The sequence below is a fragment of the Procambarus clarkii genome, chromosome 45 (assembly GCF_040958095.1).
Source record: "Procambarus clarkii isolate CNS0578487 chromosome 45, FALCON_Pclarkii_2.0, whole genome shotgun sequence".
Lineage (NCBI taxonomy): Eukaryota > Metazoa > Arthropoda > Malacostraca > Decapoda > Cambaridae > Procambarus > Procambarus clarkii.
Genome location: NC_091194.1, coordinates 12,144,452 through 12,160,901, shown reverse-complemented (window position 1 = coordinate 12,160,901; position 16,450 = coordinate 12,144,452). Strand labels below are relative to the sequence as shown.

Here is a 16,450-nt window from a genome sequence, read left to right as displayed (position 1 = left end):
GCCTATAGTGACATGGAAACTAATTCTGCAGAAACCTAAAGGTTAACTGGTACTAGAATTAAGGCCGAGTGCAAATGTGTAGTAATTATATAACACTAGGATATAACAGGCAGGACACAAAGAATAACTAATAAGTGAGAGACCACATAACACGTAATGTACCCGGCCAAGAGGCCGTAAAAGACCTAATGAATAAGGAGAAGGGGGTGTGACTACAAGTAGGGCTTACTAGCACCTAGACTGGGCAAAGTAGTAGCTGTGGACAGCGGGACACTTGGGGACCGGCGCTGCACCCCCACCGCAGGCCAGCGGCCGGACCCCCCCCCCCCCCCCCCCCCCCCCCGAAGGGCGAGTGCCAGCTGGCCGCGTGAGGCACTCAAAGTGGCAGAGCAACAACGTCCCGTCTGACGTAGGATGTGAGAGCACTACTCTTCCACCTGCCGACTGCCATTATTTCTGATGTGGCGAGCCCGTCCCGAGACAGCTGGGTGCGGGACGTAGTCATCTGGAGGCAAGCCTAGCGCCGAGAGGGCAGCGCGTAGGATCCTGGCGAAATCTCGCCTGGTGACAGGAGCGCTTGTAGGATCCGAAGAGTGTTGATTCCTGACCATGTAAGCGATACCTGGTCCAGTCGGAGCGTGCGTCGATTTTTTGTCGCGTAGATCACCTCCCCCGGGCTGAAAGATATAAGGCAGTAAGGGTGGGCAGAAGCGGCATGCAGTGTTATCGTGACAGGCAAGAGCACAGACGAGAGGGAAACCCTAGCTGAATCAATACGGAGACGAAAAACGGGGGGAGGGAGCCCGGCAGCAGGAATTAAGAGATTCCTTAATTAACAATCCTGGATGACTAAAGAGTTTTCCGAATAATTATACTGTAGCAATGAAGGGGGCTACCAATTCTAAGAATCTTCCGGCAAACGGAAGGGGGAAGTACCTTTGCTAAGAGCAAAGGTGGGAGAAAGCCAGTAGGAGAACAGCAAGGATGCACAAAGCAACTATAACAGGGGTAATACGAAACACTATAAATCTTGAATATAAACAATACATATACCAAGAACGGGTATAACAACTAAGCAACATATACATAAACAATAAAATGGAATAAGAACCAATTCTTAAAGCCAAATCTATAACATGCTTGTGTCCTAAGCGGATGTAGAATGTGAGCGGGGAACATTACCCTTGGTCTCCATCCCATCTCTGCCTCCAGACGGGTGATAGGGCTGGATAGAAGCCAAGGAGTCTGCCTTAAGTGGCCGCTGAGTGTAGTCTTGTGTTGTCAATGAGCGTCTGCAAGCCGCAGCTAGTACGCCGTGAACTTCGGCTACATCTTTTAGAACAGGAGCAAAGTGAAATCGACGGCAGGGAACTGTCATCCAGTAACTGTAATAAGGATAATAATAAGAATACAATGTCGTAAATAATCGTACAATGTAAGAATACAATGTAATATCGTAAATAACCGATGACGGCAAGTGCCGCAGAATGGAAGAAATTAAGAAAGCAACGCCAAACCATAATAACAATTTATATTTTTAATAAAATAATACTGGAATGACAGTAACGATACGGAATAATATTAATACTACCATATAGCCCAGCAAATAAGGGAAGGGAAGGCCGTGACAAGTCTCCCCGGCTACAGCCGTGACAACAATCTCCCTGGCTACAGCCGTGACAACAGTCTCCCCGCCTACAGCCGTGACAACAGTCCTCCCGGCTACAGCCGTGACAACAGTCTCCCCGGCTACAGCCGTGACAACAGTCTCCCCGCCTACAGCCGTGACAACAGTCTCCCCGGCTACAGCCGTGACAACAGTCCTCCCGGCTACAGCCGTGACAGCAGTCTCCCCTGCTACAGCCGTGACAACAGTCTCCCCGGCTACAGCCGTGACAACAGTCTCCCCGGCTACAGCCGTGACAACAGTCTCCCTGGCTTCAGCCGTGACAACAATCTCCGCGGCTTCAGCCGTGACAACAGTCTCCCCGGCTTCAGCCGTGACATGTCTTCCTGGCTACAGCCGTGACAACAGTCTCCGCGGCTTCAGCCGTGACAAGTCTCCCCGGCTACAGCCGTGACAACAATCTCCCTGGCTACAGCCGTGACAACAGTCTCCCCGCCTACAGCTGTGACAACAGTCTCCCCGGATACAACCGTGACAACAGTCCTCCCGGCTACAGCCGTGACAACAGTTCCCCCCCCCGGCTACAGCCGTGACAACAGTCTCCCGGCCACAGCCGTGACAACAGTCTCCCCGGCCACAGCCGTGACAACAGTCTCCCCGGCCACAGCCGTGACAACAGTCTCCCCGGCCACAGCCGTGACAACAGTCTCCCCGGCTACAGCCGTGACAACAGTCTCCCCGGCTACAGCCGTGACAACAGTCTCCCCGGCTACAGCCGTGACAACAAGCCCCCCCCCCGGCTACAGCCGTGACAAGTCTCCCCGGCTACAGCCGTGACAACAGTCCCCCCCCCCCGGCTACAGCCGTGACAACAGTCCCCCCCCCCCCCGGCTACAGCCGTGACAACAGTCCCCCCCCCTTCCCCGGCTACAGCCGTGACAACAGTCCCCGGTCACAGCCGTGACAACAGTCTCCCCGGCTACAGCCGTGACAGTCTCCCTGGCTACAGTCCTACTGCTGCCATCTAGTGGCCAGATATAGCACTATCAACAGGCCAACAGCAGCCCATAAGACAGGGTGTTGAGCTGAAAGTCGCATTCCCGCGCTCACATTTCATTGGTACAAACACACGGTGACATTCACCTCAACAGCCAATCACAGGAGAGGATCGGGTAGAAGCTCCGCCCTCTTTACTCTAGTGTTGATATCATATACCTTTCTTAAAACACTGTTTCATCCCACATGTATTAAAAATGTGCATTTTTTCGAATTCTAATTAAAAATTATGTAAGTAATAATGAAATATTATTACATATATCAGTTGCAATAAATTGATGGGTTGCCTAGCCTGTGACGTCATCAATGTTACCTGACACGTTGACTAGTGGCAAAATTTAACACTAAGTGCAATATGAGTGGGCGGGTACCGTACCAGACACGATGCAATACCGTTTAGTAACAACTGTTAAATCTTATAACATATACTAAAATATTATTGTAGCGAAAAGTCACGAGTTAAAACAGAACGACATAAAAAAGCAGGCAGTGCTAAACACTTGAGATGACGTCATTTATTGGGCGGAGCTATCAGCTGATTCTTTCCCTGTGATTGACTGTTGAATGTCAACACATGAATTTCTACCAATAAAATGCGAGCGCGGGAAATGCGACCCACAGCACAAGTCTTACGGCCTGCTGTTGCGCTCTTGATAGTTTTATATCCTGCCCCTAGATGGCATCACTTCATAATTCTTCCAATAAATATGGTGGGCGGAGCTTGGAAACTAACAAGGCTGGTGACTCGCCTACTGATATTGCCCGAGCTGTCAAGGTCAAAATAATAATTTAAAATTGTAGCTGTCAGCTTTTGTCTTCGTACAGTAAAATGGGCGGAGGTGGTGGAAGGAGTACAGTCACGCACCCATCCTGTGGGTGGTGGTGGTGGTGGAAGTCTTAATACAACCACATTTTAATCCATCAAGGTACTCCCCCGCGACGAGATAAATGGCCGCGCCCGCCTATATAAACCCCCTGCTAGTAAGATCAAGGTCACAGTGCAGCGTTGTCACCTGCTGAGGCCAGTGGTAACTAACCATGGCTGTAAAGGTATGACTTTTAGACATTTTCTCAGGTTATTTAATTTTTTATTATTACCGTTTTGATTTAGAAAACAATCCCTTTGGCTCTTAGACAATACGGTTCTTACTTGTTCCGTTCGAATCCCGGGCGGGAGAGAAATGGTTGGGAGCACGTTTTCTGTCTCCTAATGCCTCTGTTCACCTAACAATAAATGGCTGCTAACGAAAGTTCCGTGACAACGCCAAACGATCAGTGACAACGCCAAACGTTCAGTGACAACGCCAAACGTTCAGTGACAACACCAAACGTTCAGTGACAACGGCAAACGTTCAGTGACAACACCAAACGATCAGTGACAACACCAAACGTTCAGTGACAACGCCAAACGTTCAGTGACAACGCTAAACGTTCAGTGACAACACCAAACGTTCAGTGACAACGCCAAACGTTCAGTGACAACGCCAAACGTTCAGTAACTACGCCAAACGTTCAGTAACTACGCAACTACGCCAAAAGGTCAATAAATACGCCGAAAATTCAGTAACTTCCTCAAAAGTTAAGAATATTATTTAGAAACGTAAATCAGGACTACACAACGTTCGTTAGACCAATACAGGAATATGCAGCACTGCCTTGGAACCCGCACCTTGTAAAGCATAAAACCAAAAATGTAAAAAGTACAGAAGATTTGCAACACAACTGATGCCAGAGCTAAGACGGTTCAGTTATGACAACAGACTAATGGAACTAGAAGATTGAAGAAGATAGAAGAAACAGATGGGATATGATCACAATATACAAGATACTGAGAGGAAGTAGGAAAAGTGGACACGGGTCGAAGATGGAAGTGGAAATGATCCGGGGGAATGTGAGGAAATTTTCGTACCCTATACAGGTGGAATGCACTGAAATTGTGGAAGCCACCTTCATCCACATCTTTACATCCAGATTCGACAAAGAATTGTTAGTTAGGTTCATTTATTATGCACCCCATACCCATCTTGTGGGCGGTAGCGGAAAGAGTTACAGAGGCACATAATGGGCTCAGGGACTGAACCCCACAATTCATCTAGCTAAGCAAGTTACAATCTTGATGAGCTAGTTACAAAATTCAATACACATCAACAATGGGTTCGAGACCAACCACAAGTATAGTTTCTAAATTAAGCAACTGACATATGTGGAGAGCTAGTGTCACAATTGATATGTTTGTCCTGCACACCGCCCCCCATCCAGTGGGCAGCGGTGGATAGGTTACAATCACTTAGTTACTACCTACAGTTTGCAAACTGGGGATATTTGGCTAAAATTTCTGGTAGTAGATCATTTTGAATGAAATATTTACACATCGTTGGAACATTGGTTATAGAATTGTCTCTGAATTCACGTATCTTTTCGCACTCCATCACATAGTGACGGAGGGTCTGCGAATAATTTTGTTGACACAGTTTACATTTGGTCAGGTCTACATCAGCAGATAATGAGAATTCCCAGAGATACTTGTAACCGAGTCTAAGCCGAGCAGTAGTAACATCTAGAAGTCTGCTGATTCTATTGGATATGCTATGTGGTTATGTGGCTCCTCTAGCATGATGGCATGATGATAGATGGTATAACCTTGGATTGCCTATAAGCAGTCTGAGAGCAACAATACGCCAAGAACTTCAACAAAACCTTGTAGATCTGAGGCAAAGATGTGTAAAGGCAAAACAAATTGTAATGCAGAGGTAAAGGAATGGTAGAAGGCGGGTCATGAAGAGCTAGACCTCACTTCCCCGTAGACACTGTTAGGCAAGTCCCTCCCTCACAGCCTCTTTCCCAGATTCCACAATTCTTACATTTTTCTTCAGCATCTCTCTCCCTCCCTCCACATAACCAGTGGTGTACCATACCAAGAGGTTGACACAGTACAAAAGTAAAATGATTGGTACACTAAACGAGAACACGGCCATGGGATATGTTTACCGTGGCAAAAGTCCTTACCGTTACTAATTACTAATCCCATTCAGGGATTATTTAGACAAATTGAAAATTAGCAAAAATATGACACAAACTATCAAGAGAAAACATTAAGCCATTACGACTATATATCACTTGGAAGGGATAAGAGGATAAGGATTTAGGATAGGACAAAGGGAAGGATTTGTAAATGCAAGAGAAATAATGAACAAAGACATGAGCTCGGTACAACCCCCCCCCCCCCTTCTGGCCAGACTATCTGGCCAGTCTTCAGTCAGGCCAGATAGTGTGCAAGTGTGGACAAGCATCACAATGTGTATCACAGTTAAATAAAACAGCTTCGGCCCTTATTTATCCCCTCACACGCTTGGGGTCCAGGGTTCGAGTCTCCTAGAGCCCAGGTGAATGGAATATTTATGTCCACGGAAATGTGGATGACACTTTATATGGAAAGTATCACAGTTGGCTCACAACAGAAAGTGCCGGGGTCGATTCCCGACAGGACAGAGACGCTTGGGCAACGTTTCCTTTCACATGATGTCTTTGTTCAACAAGCAGCAAATACAGATATCATGGAGTCAGGCAACTGTTGTGGGTTGCACCCTGGAGGAAGGTCAGTAGTTGATCTTGGGGGGGGGGGTCCTCGATAAGCATAATAAACTTCCTGCCCTCATTAATGGGGGGAACAAAAATATGTAATTTTGATAACTGTTTTAGATTGGGTATGTAGGGAGCACTTAAGGCATGAAAAGCCCAAATATGTTAGTTAATAACCAAGGGCTTAATGTAAGTAATGTACAAGGGAAATAATATTAGTGACATTCTCCAAATATATGAGGAGGAGTGAATGATGTATACAAAATTGAATATAATATAATAGAACACTTAGCCCCACATTCAAATATATATACATACTATGATAGTCTAGGACAAGGAGTGCAGGGTGGAGCTAGGACTTAGGGTGCATGATGAATAAAATATATTACGTTCGCACCTAACACGTTTACATAATGAGACGTAAATTTACATTTACGTCTACATAGCAACCTTTCATCGTGAGATTAATATACACCATGAATCCTTTATCCCATTCGCAGGTGTTTGTCGCAGCTCTCCTGACACTCCAACTACTGCGGGTGGGAGCCGCGGAATACATGGGTGACCGTGTCATCAGTGGCACCCGCAATGTTCCTACAGGAAGCAGAAGGTGGCGTGACACAACATTGATTGGGAGAGATGCCCAGGACCCAGAGGACCGAGAGTCCTCTCCACCGAATGTATTCTTCGACAGCTCTTGGGGTAAGTCGAAGTCGTCGTCGTCGAGCGGCCTTACCGACAGTCAAGTGGTTCCTCAAGTCAGAAGTCGAGTACTACAAGGTACTGGAGCAGGAGGAGGGCCCAGGACAAGACCTTTTGTTTCACAGTACCGGACTAGGAAAGGAAAGGAAAGGCCTTCACGGGCCAGCAGGCGAGACTTGCTTCTACACCATCATAGGAACAGGACCATCACGATGAAAACAAGAGGAAATTCCTCCGTTCATGACCAAAGATCAGACGCACAGCAAAGCTACCATACCCCTGGTCTTCATAACGTAACGGACAAGGCTTCAGGCAACCTTCGCCTGGTGAAGAACACCAGCAACCTGACAAAAGAACATCTAGACGGACCAGATTCGAATAACTATGATATTTATACCCATAATGACGGTGGATTTGGCGACAAAGAATTTCCTGAAGTATCTGACGGTGCTCATACAAAAGGTTTGGAGGAGATAGGTAGACCTTCCTGGGTTAATCCTCGCGAGTGGGAAAACACCGTTGAGAAAGACAACACCGGGAATCTCCACGATAAAAACACCCAAACGCCTCAACTAGAGTACGTGACCGAGGTTGGCCCTGGTGTGGACAGAAGCTGCTCTGACTTGGGAGGATGCGGCCAGAAGTTTGCCTGGAAGCGGCCCGAAGACACCTCCACCAACGTCATCCTCCCTTTTCGCACATCAGACCGAAATAAAACAAATTCTCGGGCATTTTCCGACCACCAGGACCAAGTCGAGATGAAGAGTAAATATGGACAATTAAACGGCCAAGCCAGCAATAATACCAGTGACCTCATCTCTTCCGGTAGACAAATAAATAAAGAAGAGAGATTAAGCCCATTTGATTCAGCCACGCCCAGAAAAAATAAAGGCACGGCAATAAGCTCGGTAAATACAACCCAAGCAGAGAACACGCATACTGCAGCCACCACAGTTCCACCCGAGCGCGATAGCGATAGTGTAGAAGTACAAAATTCGCCTGTCATACTCATTAGCATCAGGGGGAAGTGGAACGAAACCACTGTGACTCCATTATCTTCCCGCGCTGCTGGAAACCATTCAATTATTATGGAGAGTAGTGTGGGACCTGGATATAACGGTGTGAATAATGAGGGGGTAAAGTTCTACAAGTCTTTCCCTCTCTACTCCTCGGCACAGAGTGAAAGTTCAGCTACAAAAATTACTGATAATGAACTCATGGTCAGTGGTCCCAAACAGAACATTGAAGAAAACGGTTATGAGCAGCGTATTAAAGAACACGACAATTTTACTAGTCAATGGGAGACTCAAGTATATGAACCTCGGCTTCGTGATGCCTTGCAATATTTCAATTTCAACAGAAATGTGCATGAAAATCGCCCTAATGACGAACATTTTCACGCATATAAAACTACATTGATGCCTGATCAAGATGTAAGAAAAGACTCATCACTGAAGGAAATTACCACAGGTTAGTACAACATTGTAATTATTATTGATTATTCGTGTTTATACGAGTCTATTCTTACCTTTTAAAAATGTACGATCCTTTCCTTATCGTCTTAATACAACTGACTTTCAAATTAAGGATACAATAGGCCGCTTTACTTATTATTTTAATTTAACAAATCCTCGGGGATGGCTGCTTTCATTTGTTCATTAATAATTACTGCTTCACGCCCAAACTGGAATGAGACGAGGTTCATGATTGAAGGATGTGAAACATGGTACAATACTTTACTACTTTCTCCCACCTAATTAAAACTTTCCTCGCTGGGAAAGTTTACACGATCTGCGCTAAATGTGTGGGTGTGAACTGACTTAATGCAAGCATGACCGAAGTTTGTGAAAATATTTGACAGTATGGCACAACTTGGGGGAGAGATACGGTATATTGACTACTAAACGGAGTACCCGGCTGCTCCCGGGTCCCCTTTCCCCTCCCTCTCTCTCTCTCTCTCTCTCTCTCCCTTTCCACATTTCTCTCCCCCCCCCCAACATCTTCCCTCTCACTCCCTCTTCTGCACTTCTTCCCCCTCTGTTTCTCACAGAAAAGTAATATACTGAAATGGTTAACTCTCAATTTCAGCCTTAATGAAACTTGCAATGCAGGAGGGGGGGGCGGTTAAACGTTGATATTTCTTAAAGTGTGACACTGGGGCCGACCCCCGACTAGCCTATGCCACCCACCTACCCCCCCCCCCCCCCATGCCAAAACACTGTAGCAGTTCGGAACACAGTAGGATAAAATCCTCAGGACACATAGGGGGGGACATTTGAAAATCCGCCGGCTTCCTGTCCTCGTGGAGGTCACTAGAGAGATGGAGGTGCCCCCTCAGGTAAATGATTTATGTATGGTAGTTTGGCGAGGCTCAAGCACTTGGCCTCCACCCTCGGACAGACAGATTACCATTTATATTATTATTATTATTGTTTCAGTAGTCAAAATAATGGAGTTTTAGATTTTGACAGAAAATAAATTTTTATATATAAACTGGACATTTTTGCAGAAAATGAATGTTTTTAACACAGCTTCGATTTTTCCGCGAGAGGAACTTAAGAACTTGGATGAACTTAGGCTTCTCGGACCCTCCTACTAACAAGGCCAACTACTCAATTTCCTCAAGATGCAACCCACCACAATTATACAACAACCAACTAGCTGTTAATCAGAGGGTGAACTAAAGCATCATGTGAAAGCAACAATGCCCAACGGTTTCTATCCTGTGAGTCGAAGACATGAGACTACCGTCCTACTGGACCCATAAATATTCTTGGCAGCGGTGGGATTCGAACCCACGCCTCCGAAGAGACTGGAGCCTAAATCCAGCGCCTTAGACCACTCGGCCACGCTACCCTATGATGCTATGGTCGTACAGGCAAGAGAAGTATATGGTTGACCACATTAGTACTCACCTAATTGTGCTTGCGGGGGTTGAGCTCTGGCTCTTTGGTCCCGCCTCAGTATTGTAGTATTCGCCGCATGTGTAGTATTCTTGAACACATATTTATACATCATTCATTTTTTAAATAAAAATAATATATAACTTATCACTCAAATAATAATAATAATTTGTCAGGAGACAGGCAGCCAATGTATATATACATGTTAGGCTTATATCGAGGTCAAAGGTCGAATTACTGACCCCGCCCAGGCTGCAACCCCTCAACTAGCTGACTAACTCATATGGGTACCTATTTACTAATAGGTGAACAGGTGCATTAGATGACAGGAAATGCGCCCAACCATTTCTGTCTCGCCCGGAATTTGAACCCGGAATTTTCGATTGTGAGGCGAGAACGAACCCCACTGTACTACAGAGACCCCAAGACTCTGCTTGTTGATTTTTTGTTATTAAAAAGCTTATAGACAGCATTGTGCCGCTACGGTACATTGTAGAGAATAAAAGGTCTCAAGACACATATTTTTAATTATTATGTGGTTCTTTGTATCAGAGTATTAAACATTTTGTGCTTTCTCTCTCTCTCTCTCTCTCTCTCTCTCTCTCTCTCTCTCTCTCTCTCTCTCTCTCTCTCTCTCTCTCTCTCTCTCTCTCTCTCTCTCTCACACACACACACACACACACACACACACACACACACACACACACACACACACACACACACACACACACATACATGGGCCTGACGGCTGAGTGGACAGCGCTCGGTATTCGTAGTCCCTAGGGTCCAGGGATCGATCCCCGGCGAAGGCAGAAACAAATGGGCAGAGTTTCTTTCACCCTGAGGCTTCTGTTCGCCTAGCAGTAAACAGGTACATGGGAGTTAGAATAGTAAATACAAATAGTAAATACACACACAAAAGAGCCAAAGCTCATCCCCCGCAAGCACAACTAGGTGAGTACACACACACACACACACACACACACACACACACACACACACACACACACACACACACACACACACACACACACACACACACAGTTTCAAGTGTAGATATGATAGAGCCCAGTAGGCTCAGGAACCTGTACACCTGTTGATTGACGGTTGAGAGGCGGGACCAAAGAGCCAGAGCTCAACCCCCGCAAGCACAACTAGGCGAGTACAACTAGGTGAGTACACACACTCCACCTTGAGGATCCACCCGGCTGTTATGGGGTGGGACCAGAGAGATGAGAGGTGGGATGTCAAAGGATCCCAAATTTCTCCTGATGACTTTTTAAAGCTGGATTTTAAAATTCGGCAGTGTTTTGGCATCAATAGTTGACCAGACCACACACTAGAAGGTGAAGGGACGACGACGTTTCTGTCTTTCCTGGACCATTCTCAAGTCGACTTGGCATCAATAGCTTCGGCGGGTAGGCTGTTCCATGGGGTTATAATCCTAGGGGTGAAAAAGCACGTCCTATTTTCAGCCCTACATTGTGGCTTGTTGAGCTTGAAACCTTTGCTCCTTGTTTGTGGTCTTCTGAAGATGATGTTTAGATCAACATTCTAAAAAACTGTTCGATATGTTAAAAGTTTCGATGAGATCAGCTCTGTCATGTCTGGTTTGCAGAGGTGTTAGTTCTGAGGCCCTCAACCGTTTCTGGCATGAAAATCGACTTCTTTTTTTTTAATATGATTTTTGTTGCCCGGATTTGAACTTTCTCGACAGCAGCTGTCTGTGTGAAGATGAGCTAGCACTTGAGCGTTAATTTACATGTAAGATGAAGGGAACCCCCCTTGAATGTGGGTGGGTTCCCAATGTTAAGAAGTGTAATTTGTAATATGGAGCTGCCAAACACGGTACCCCTCACCAGGGACCATTACCGTTGCACTTACCTATCAGTGACTACGGGGAGACGAGCTCTAGCTGCTTATGCCCCACCTACTACCCTTATTTTTGAGAGATATATACAAGAGTTGTTACATTCTTGTACAGCCACTAGTACGCGTAGCGTTTCGGGCAGGTCCCTGGAATACGATCCCCGCCGTATTGTGTTACAACCAAGTACACATTTTACTGTTGCGTTAAATAGAGGCTACAGTTAAGGATTTGCGCCCAGTAAATCCTCCCCGGCCAGGATACGAACCCAGGACAAAACGCTCGCGAAACGCCAGGCGAGTGTCTTACCACTACACCACGGAGACTATTGCACCTGTTGTTATAATTTAACTATTCTCACGTTTTATTCAGTATCGAATTTGGTCTTAAAGTTGTAAATGTTGGGAAGCACTTGCTTAGTACCCGCAAGTCTACTACCCAAGAAGATAACTGCTACTCTGGTGTTATAAACGTAGCCCATTGTGAAAACAAATCGGGGTTCACATCGTATAAGTCAGATACTGGCATTAAAATATTGGTAACTCAGTATTCTTAACTGATTCTTAAATCTTCCCTTCATCTTTGCCCACACAAAGTTAAATTCACAATGGTGCAAATGTATCACAGCGTGACTGTACTGTTTGTCTCCTTGTCCTCCAAACAATGGTTCTGTTCTATAACTATATACGCCACTGGGACAGGAGCAGTCCGGTTTCGTGGACAGGAGCGGATGATGACTTAAGAACCATTACTAGTTACTAATAATAACCGTTACTAGTACAGAGTTTCAGGTAAAACGGTACACGATCAATTTGTTGATTTCTCAAAGAAGCTCACTTGACTCGGGCATGGATAAATGAACATCCCGTTGTGTACCATTTAGCTTTCAAAGTCATTCAAAATTTGTTAAACAAAAACATCTTAAAAATCTATTTATTCTGTTTACAGGCACCCGCAATATGGCCAACTCGTCACCTGGTCATCACCACCACCACCTCCACCCAGCCATTGCGTCCCACTTATCTGGAGTGAACCGAGAAGTTGCTGGTGGGGATGACTTCCAGAGCCAGGTCCTCGGGAAGCTGGAACAGGACAGAGTCTTGCTGGAGCAGGAAGATCTGCATGAAGGAGAACCTAATCGTATAAAGAAGCATAATCTAAACGTGAATTTTGGAGGCGAAGAGTCGTCCATATATGACAGTCGTGCATCACTTGGCAAGGACGGTGTGTACCACCATGAAGAAGGTGCTGTGGGTCGTGATGTGTCAGAAGAGAACGAGCGTGAGATAGGATTATTCTCATATGAGGGAGACGAGTCGTTCTTTGCTTCTTTTGAACGCTTCTTCGAGAAACACGAACTGGACGCGAATACCTCTACTGACCCCGGATACGAGAGGACTCGTTCTAAAGACTCGTCTCATGCAAGCTTCAGCAACATAGCCGGCAAACAGAAAGGCAAAGAGCAGAGCGGGAATAAAAATGTTGTATCCCATCAGGATCACATAAATCAACAGGTTGAAATAAAGCATCATCAGCATGATCGATCTCAACAACGTGCGACTCCTCCACAACCTCAATCTTCGTTTCAGTTACCTATCTTCGGGTCAAGATTACCTTCGGAAGATTTTAATTCACTTAATGATCGACGCTTCTCTCCTCTGCTCGTCTCTTCAAAAGAGTCATTCTCTACGGACGAAGCACCTCAAGAGCCCCAAATACATGAAGCATCGAACCAGATACAATCTTTCAAAGCTCCCGATCAATTTTATGTTAATCCAGAAACTAAATTTCCACCAGTCTCTGTTATTCCAGGTCTCCTTCCTTCTTCCCGGCCTTCTCAGCTAACTCCGCCTTTACAACCATTCAATTTAAAAGATTCAAAATACAACCAAGATATAGTTGTGCAAGAAACCAGAAGTGCCTTGCAAGAACATCCTCATGCTCTCGGGGATGTGCAAACTTCACAGCAAGGTTTCCCTGATGGTTCTTATTTTAAATTCCATAAGACCCACCAGAGAAATTTGTCAAATAATATAACATCATACAATTTGCATGAAAACGAAGAAGAGGGTCACCATCAGCTTTCAGTGCCCGGAATACCCACGGCAACATCTCCAGCAGGCAATAACTTAGCATCACTTCAGAGCACCGTGATACATCCAACTTCTCCACCAATACTTCCGCTTGTATTAAACTCTTTTTCCGGTGCTCGGCTCCCGTATCCTCCCCCGCCGCCGCCGCCGCCTCCTCCTCCTTATACAGTCTTAGGTAGAAACAGAATTCAAGAATCTCAACCAGAAAATACTGCCACTCTCTTCAGTCTTAGTAACAGACCTGATCCACCTCTCCCTGCCACGATAGAAGAAAGTTCTGGCCAGTCTCTGGGGTTTGTTGAGTGGGCAACATCGTATCCAACAAAACCTAATAAACAACCTTTAAGAAATGGAAGCATCAATGCAGCCACGAGGCCAGTTAATGGTAAACTATCTGCTCCCCAGGAGAACAGGGCTGTCCGCGTTAATGTTGACAATAGAAGGCCCCAGGGAGGCCAAAAGAGTAGGTCCCCAATTTTGTACCAAGAAATCAGGAGGCCCTCAGAAGGCGATGGAAGCGGAAGACCGCATTCTAGACTCAAAAATGGGCGTCGCGTTGCCCAAGGCAAAAGGCCCTCCAGACATCAGGGTCCTAACGACAACCGAAAGCCAATAAATTATCAAAGGAATTCGAGCTTTGCCAATTCACAAGGAAATACTCACGGTCAAGATACAGCTGGTAAAAAGAAAAAGAAGTCACGACCAGGTCGGCCTCATCAGATCTCCTTGAGCCCTCCACATTATCACCTCAGACCTCCGCCCGCCAATTCTGATAACTCAAAAATTCCTCATAGGGAAGATATACAAGAGTATAGACACGATGAAAATAAAATTTCACTTAATGAGACTCTCTTACATAATGAAAATAGAAATAATTTTTTGCAGGTAGCCGAGAATGGTGCAGATTTAAGAGGTAGTCAACCCACTCAGACAAATGACCCGATGTCAAGCTTCCAAAACTTGAGTCTGTTGCCGAAGGTGCGTCCTCGTCCCCAGTTTGGTCCAACACGTACCACCAGAGGCTCTCCATCCCCTCGACACCCATCATCTCCATCCTTGCCCTCTCCACCAACCATACCTCCTGCTCCATCCTCACAATATACTCCACCGCCTCGTTACAATTCATTTGGCCTACTTTTCCAGCGACCGCCGCCTCGCCAGTCACATCATGATACAGGGAAGCCTTCTTCGCCTACACTTTCTTATCCAATTTCCTCAATTAAGCCTCAGACTACGTCTAGCCAAATCAGAGGTCCAAGAACACCTAAACCTCATCCAGGACGAGAGGTCCTCAATATCGGATCACCTCTGCGAAATGGTAACAAATTTCACAATAAGAACTTGCATCCTGCGATTAAATCAGAGTCAACCGCGTCCCCTGGAAGAGGGAATTTACGCTTTCGACCTGGAAAAGAGATAGAAAATGGATTCAGACCAGCTCACGAAGTCCGGCAATCCTGGCCACTATACGAGGTCTCTCAACCCCTCCCAAGCATTCCATCCTCAGACGACTCTCGCATGTCAGAGAGTCACGCAGAGATGATGAAGAACATGCGCTATGGACTCAATGGAGAGCCTCTCAACATTTGGATCCCTATTTAGATCAGCGATGGTTGAAAACGAACGTTCGTAAAGTATCAAAAGGCATTGGAAGGGAGAGGATTGCCTTTTCTTTTCAGAAAAGAAATTTACAAGGATTTCATGGATAGGTATATTATCACTGAATCGTTCTATATTTTCCTAAAACTGATCAGAGCTGCAACGGGTCACCACAGCCACGGGTATAGAAACCACAGCTACATATGATTACCATTGCTGTTGCTTCAACCGCTCCCACAATAACGACTACTTCAGTGACGACTACCACAATAACGGTTACCACAATAAAGACTACAACAGTAACGACTACCTCAATAATGACTACCACAGTGACGACTACCAGTAACAACTATCACAATGACGACGATCGCAACGACTTCCTCATTAACGACTACCAGAGTAACGACGACCACACGAACAGAATATTGACTACCACACTGACGACTATCAGTAACGACTACCACAAGACCAGTATAACGACTACCAGTGACGACCACCACAGTAACGATGTAACGTATCAGAAATAAGTTGGAAAAAAATGCTTAATGAAGTAATGTGTGAGGGGTTTGGGGTGTGAGAGGAAGAAGGGAGGTGGGAGGAGTAATGTTGTTGTTTAAGATTCAGCTACTTGGAACAAAAAGTTCCAAGTAGCACGGGCTATGGTGAGCCCGTTGTGGAGGAGTAAGGGAAAGAGTTTAGGAGTAGCGAGGAGTGGTCAGGTGAAAGGGAAAGTTTGAAAAGAGGTGGAGGGGGCAACTGAGAACACGGAGAGCAGTAGAAAGTGTTGAAGAGTAGAGAGTAGAAGTAGAAAGTAGCTGCCACCATCTATTCTAGCTCAGTACATCCAAGACAAGAAATGGAACGTGTCTGTACCCTAAGTTGCTATGAAATGTTACTTTAGCATGTGTCAACTGTATCTGCTGTAAGCATGTACTCATACGTATTAAGTCAGTAAGCTCAGAGTGCTCCACACTCTAGCTCGCAATATATCAGAAAACCCAAAATCTAGGGAACACAAAGTCAG

At 45.7% G+C, this 16,450-nt stretch overlaps 1 protein-coding gene and 1 non-coding gene across 2 annotated transcripts; one reads left to right on the top strand and one right to left on the bottom strand.

Moving 5' to 3' along the window:
* The first annotated feature begins 6,738 nt into the window (after positions 1 to 6,738).
* Positions 6,739 to 15,973, top strand: LOC138350349 (uncharacterized). Its single transcript, XM_069300975.1, has 2 exons — positions 6,739 to 8,434; positions 12,683 to 15,973. Exons 1-2 carry the CDS (start codon positions 6,739 to 6,741, stop codon positions 15,427 to 15,429), a joined length of 4,443 nt encoding a protein of 1,480 aa, XP_069157076.1. The 3' UTR covers positions 15,430 to 15,973.
* TRNAL-UAG (transfer RNA leucine (anticodon UAG)) lies at positions 9,739 to 9,820 on the bottom strand. Its single transcript has one exon. It is a non-coding gene; the product is annotated as a tRNA-Leu (tRNA).
* Positions 15,974 to 16,450: the final 477 nt, after the last annotated feature.

Excerpts from the sequence above, each read along its gene's own strand:
- LOC138350349 (XM_069300975.1), top strand. The coding sequence starts at position 6,739 with ATGAATCCTTTATCCCATTCGCAGGTGTTTGTCGCAGCTCTCCTGACA. Across the intron at positions 8,435-12,682 it reads ACTGAAGGAAATTACCACAG|GCACCCGCAATATGGCCAAC; the intron begins GTTAGTACAACA and ends TTCTGTTTACAG.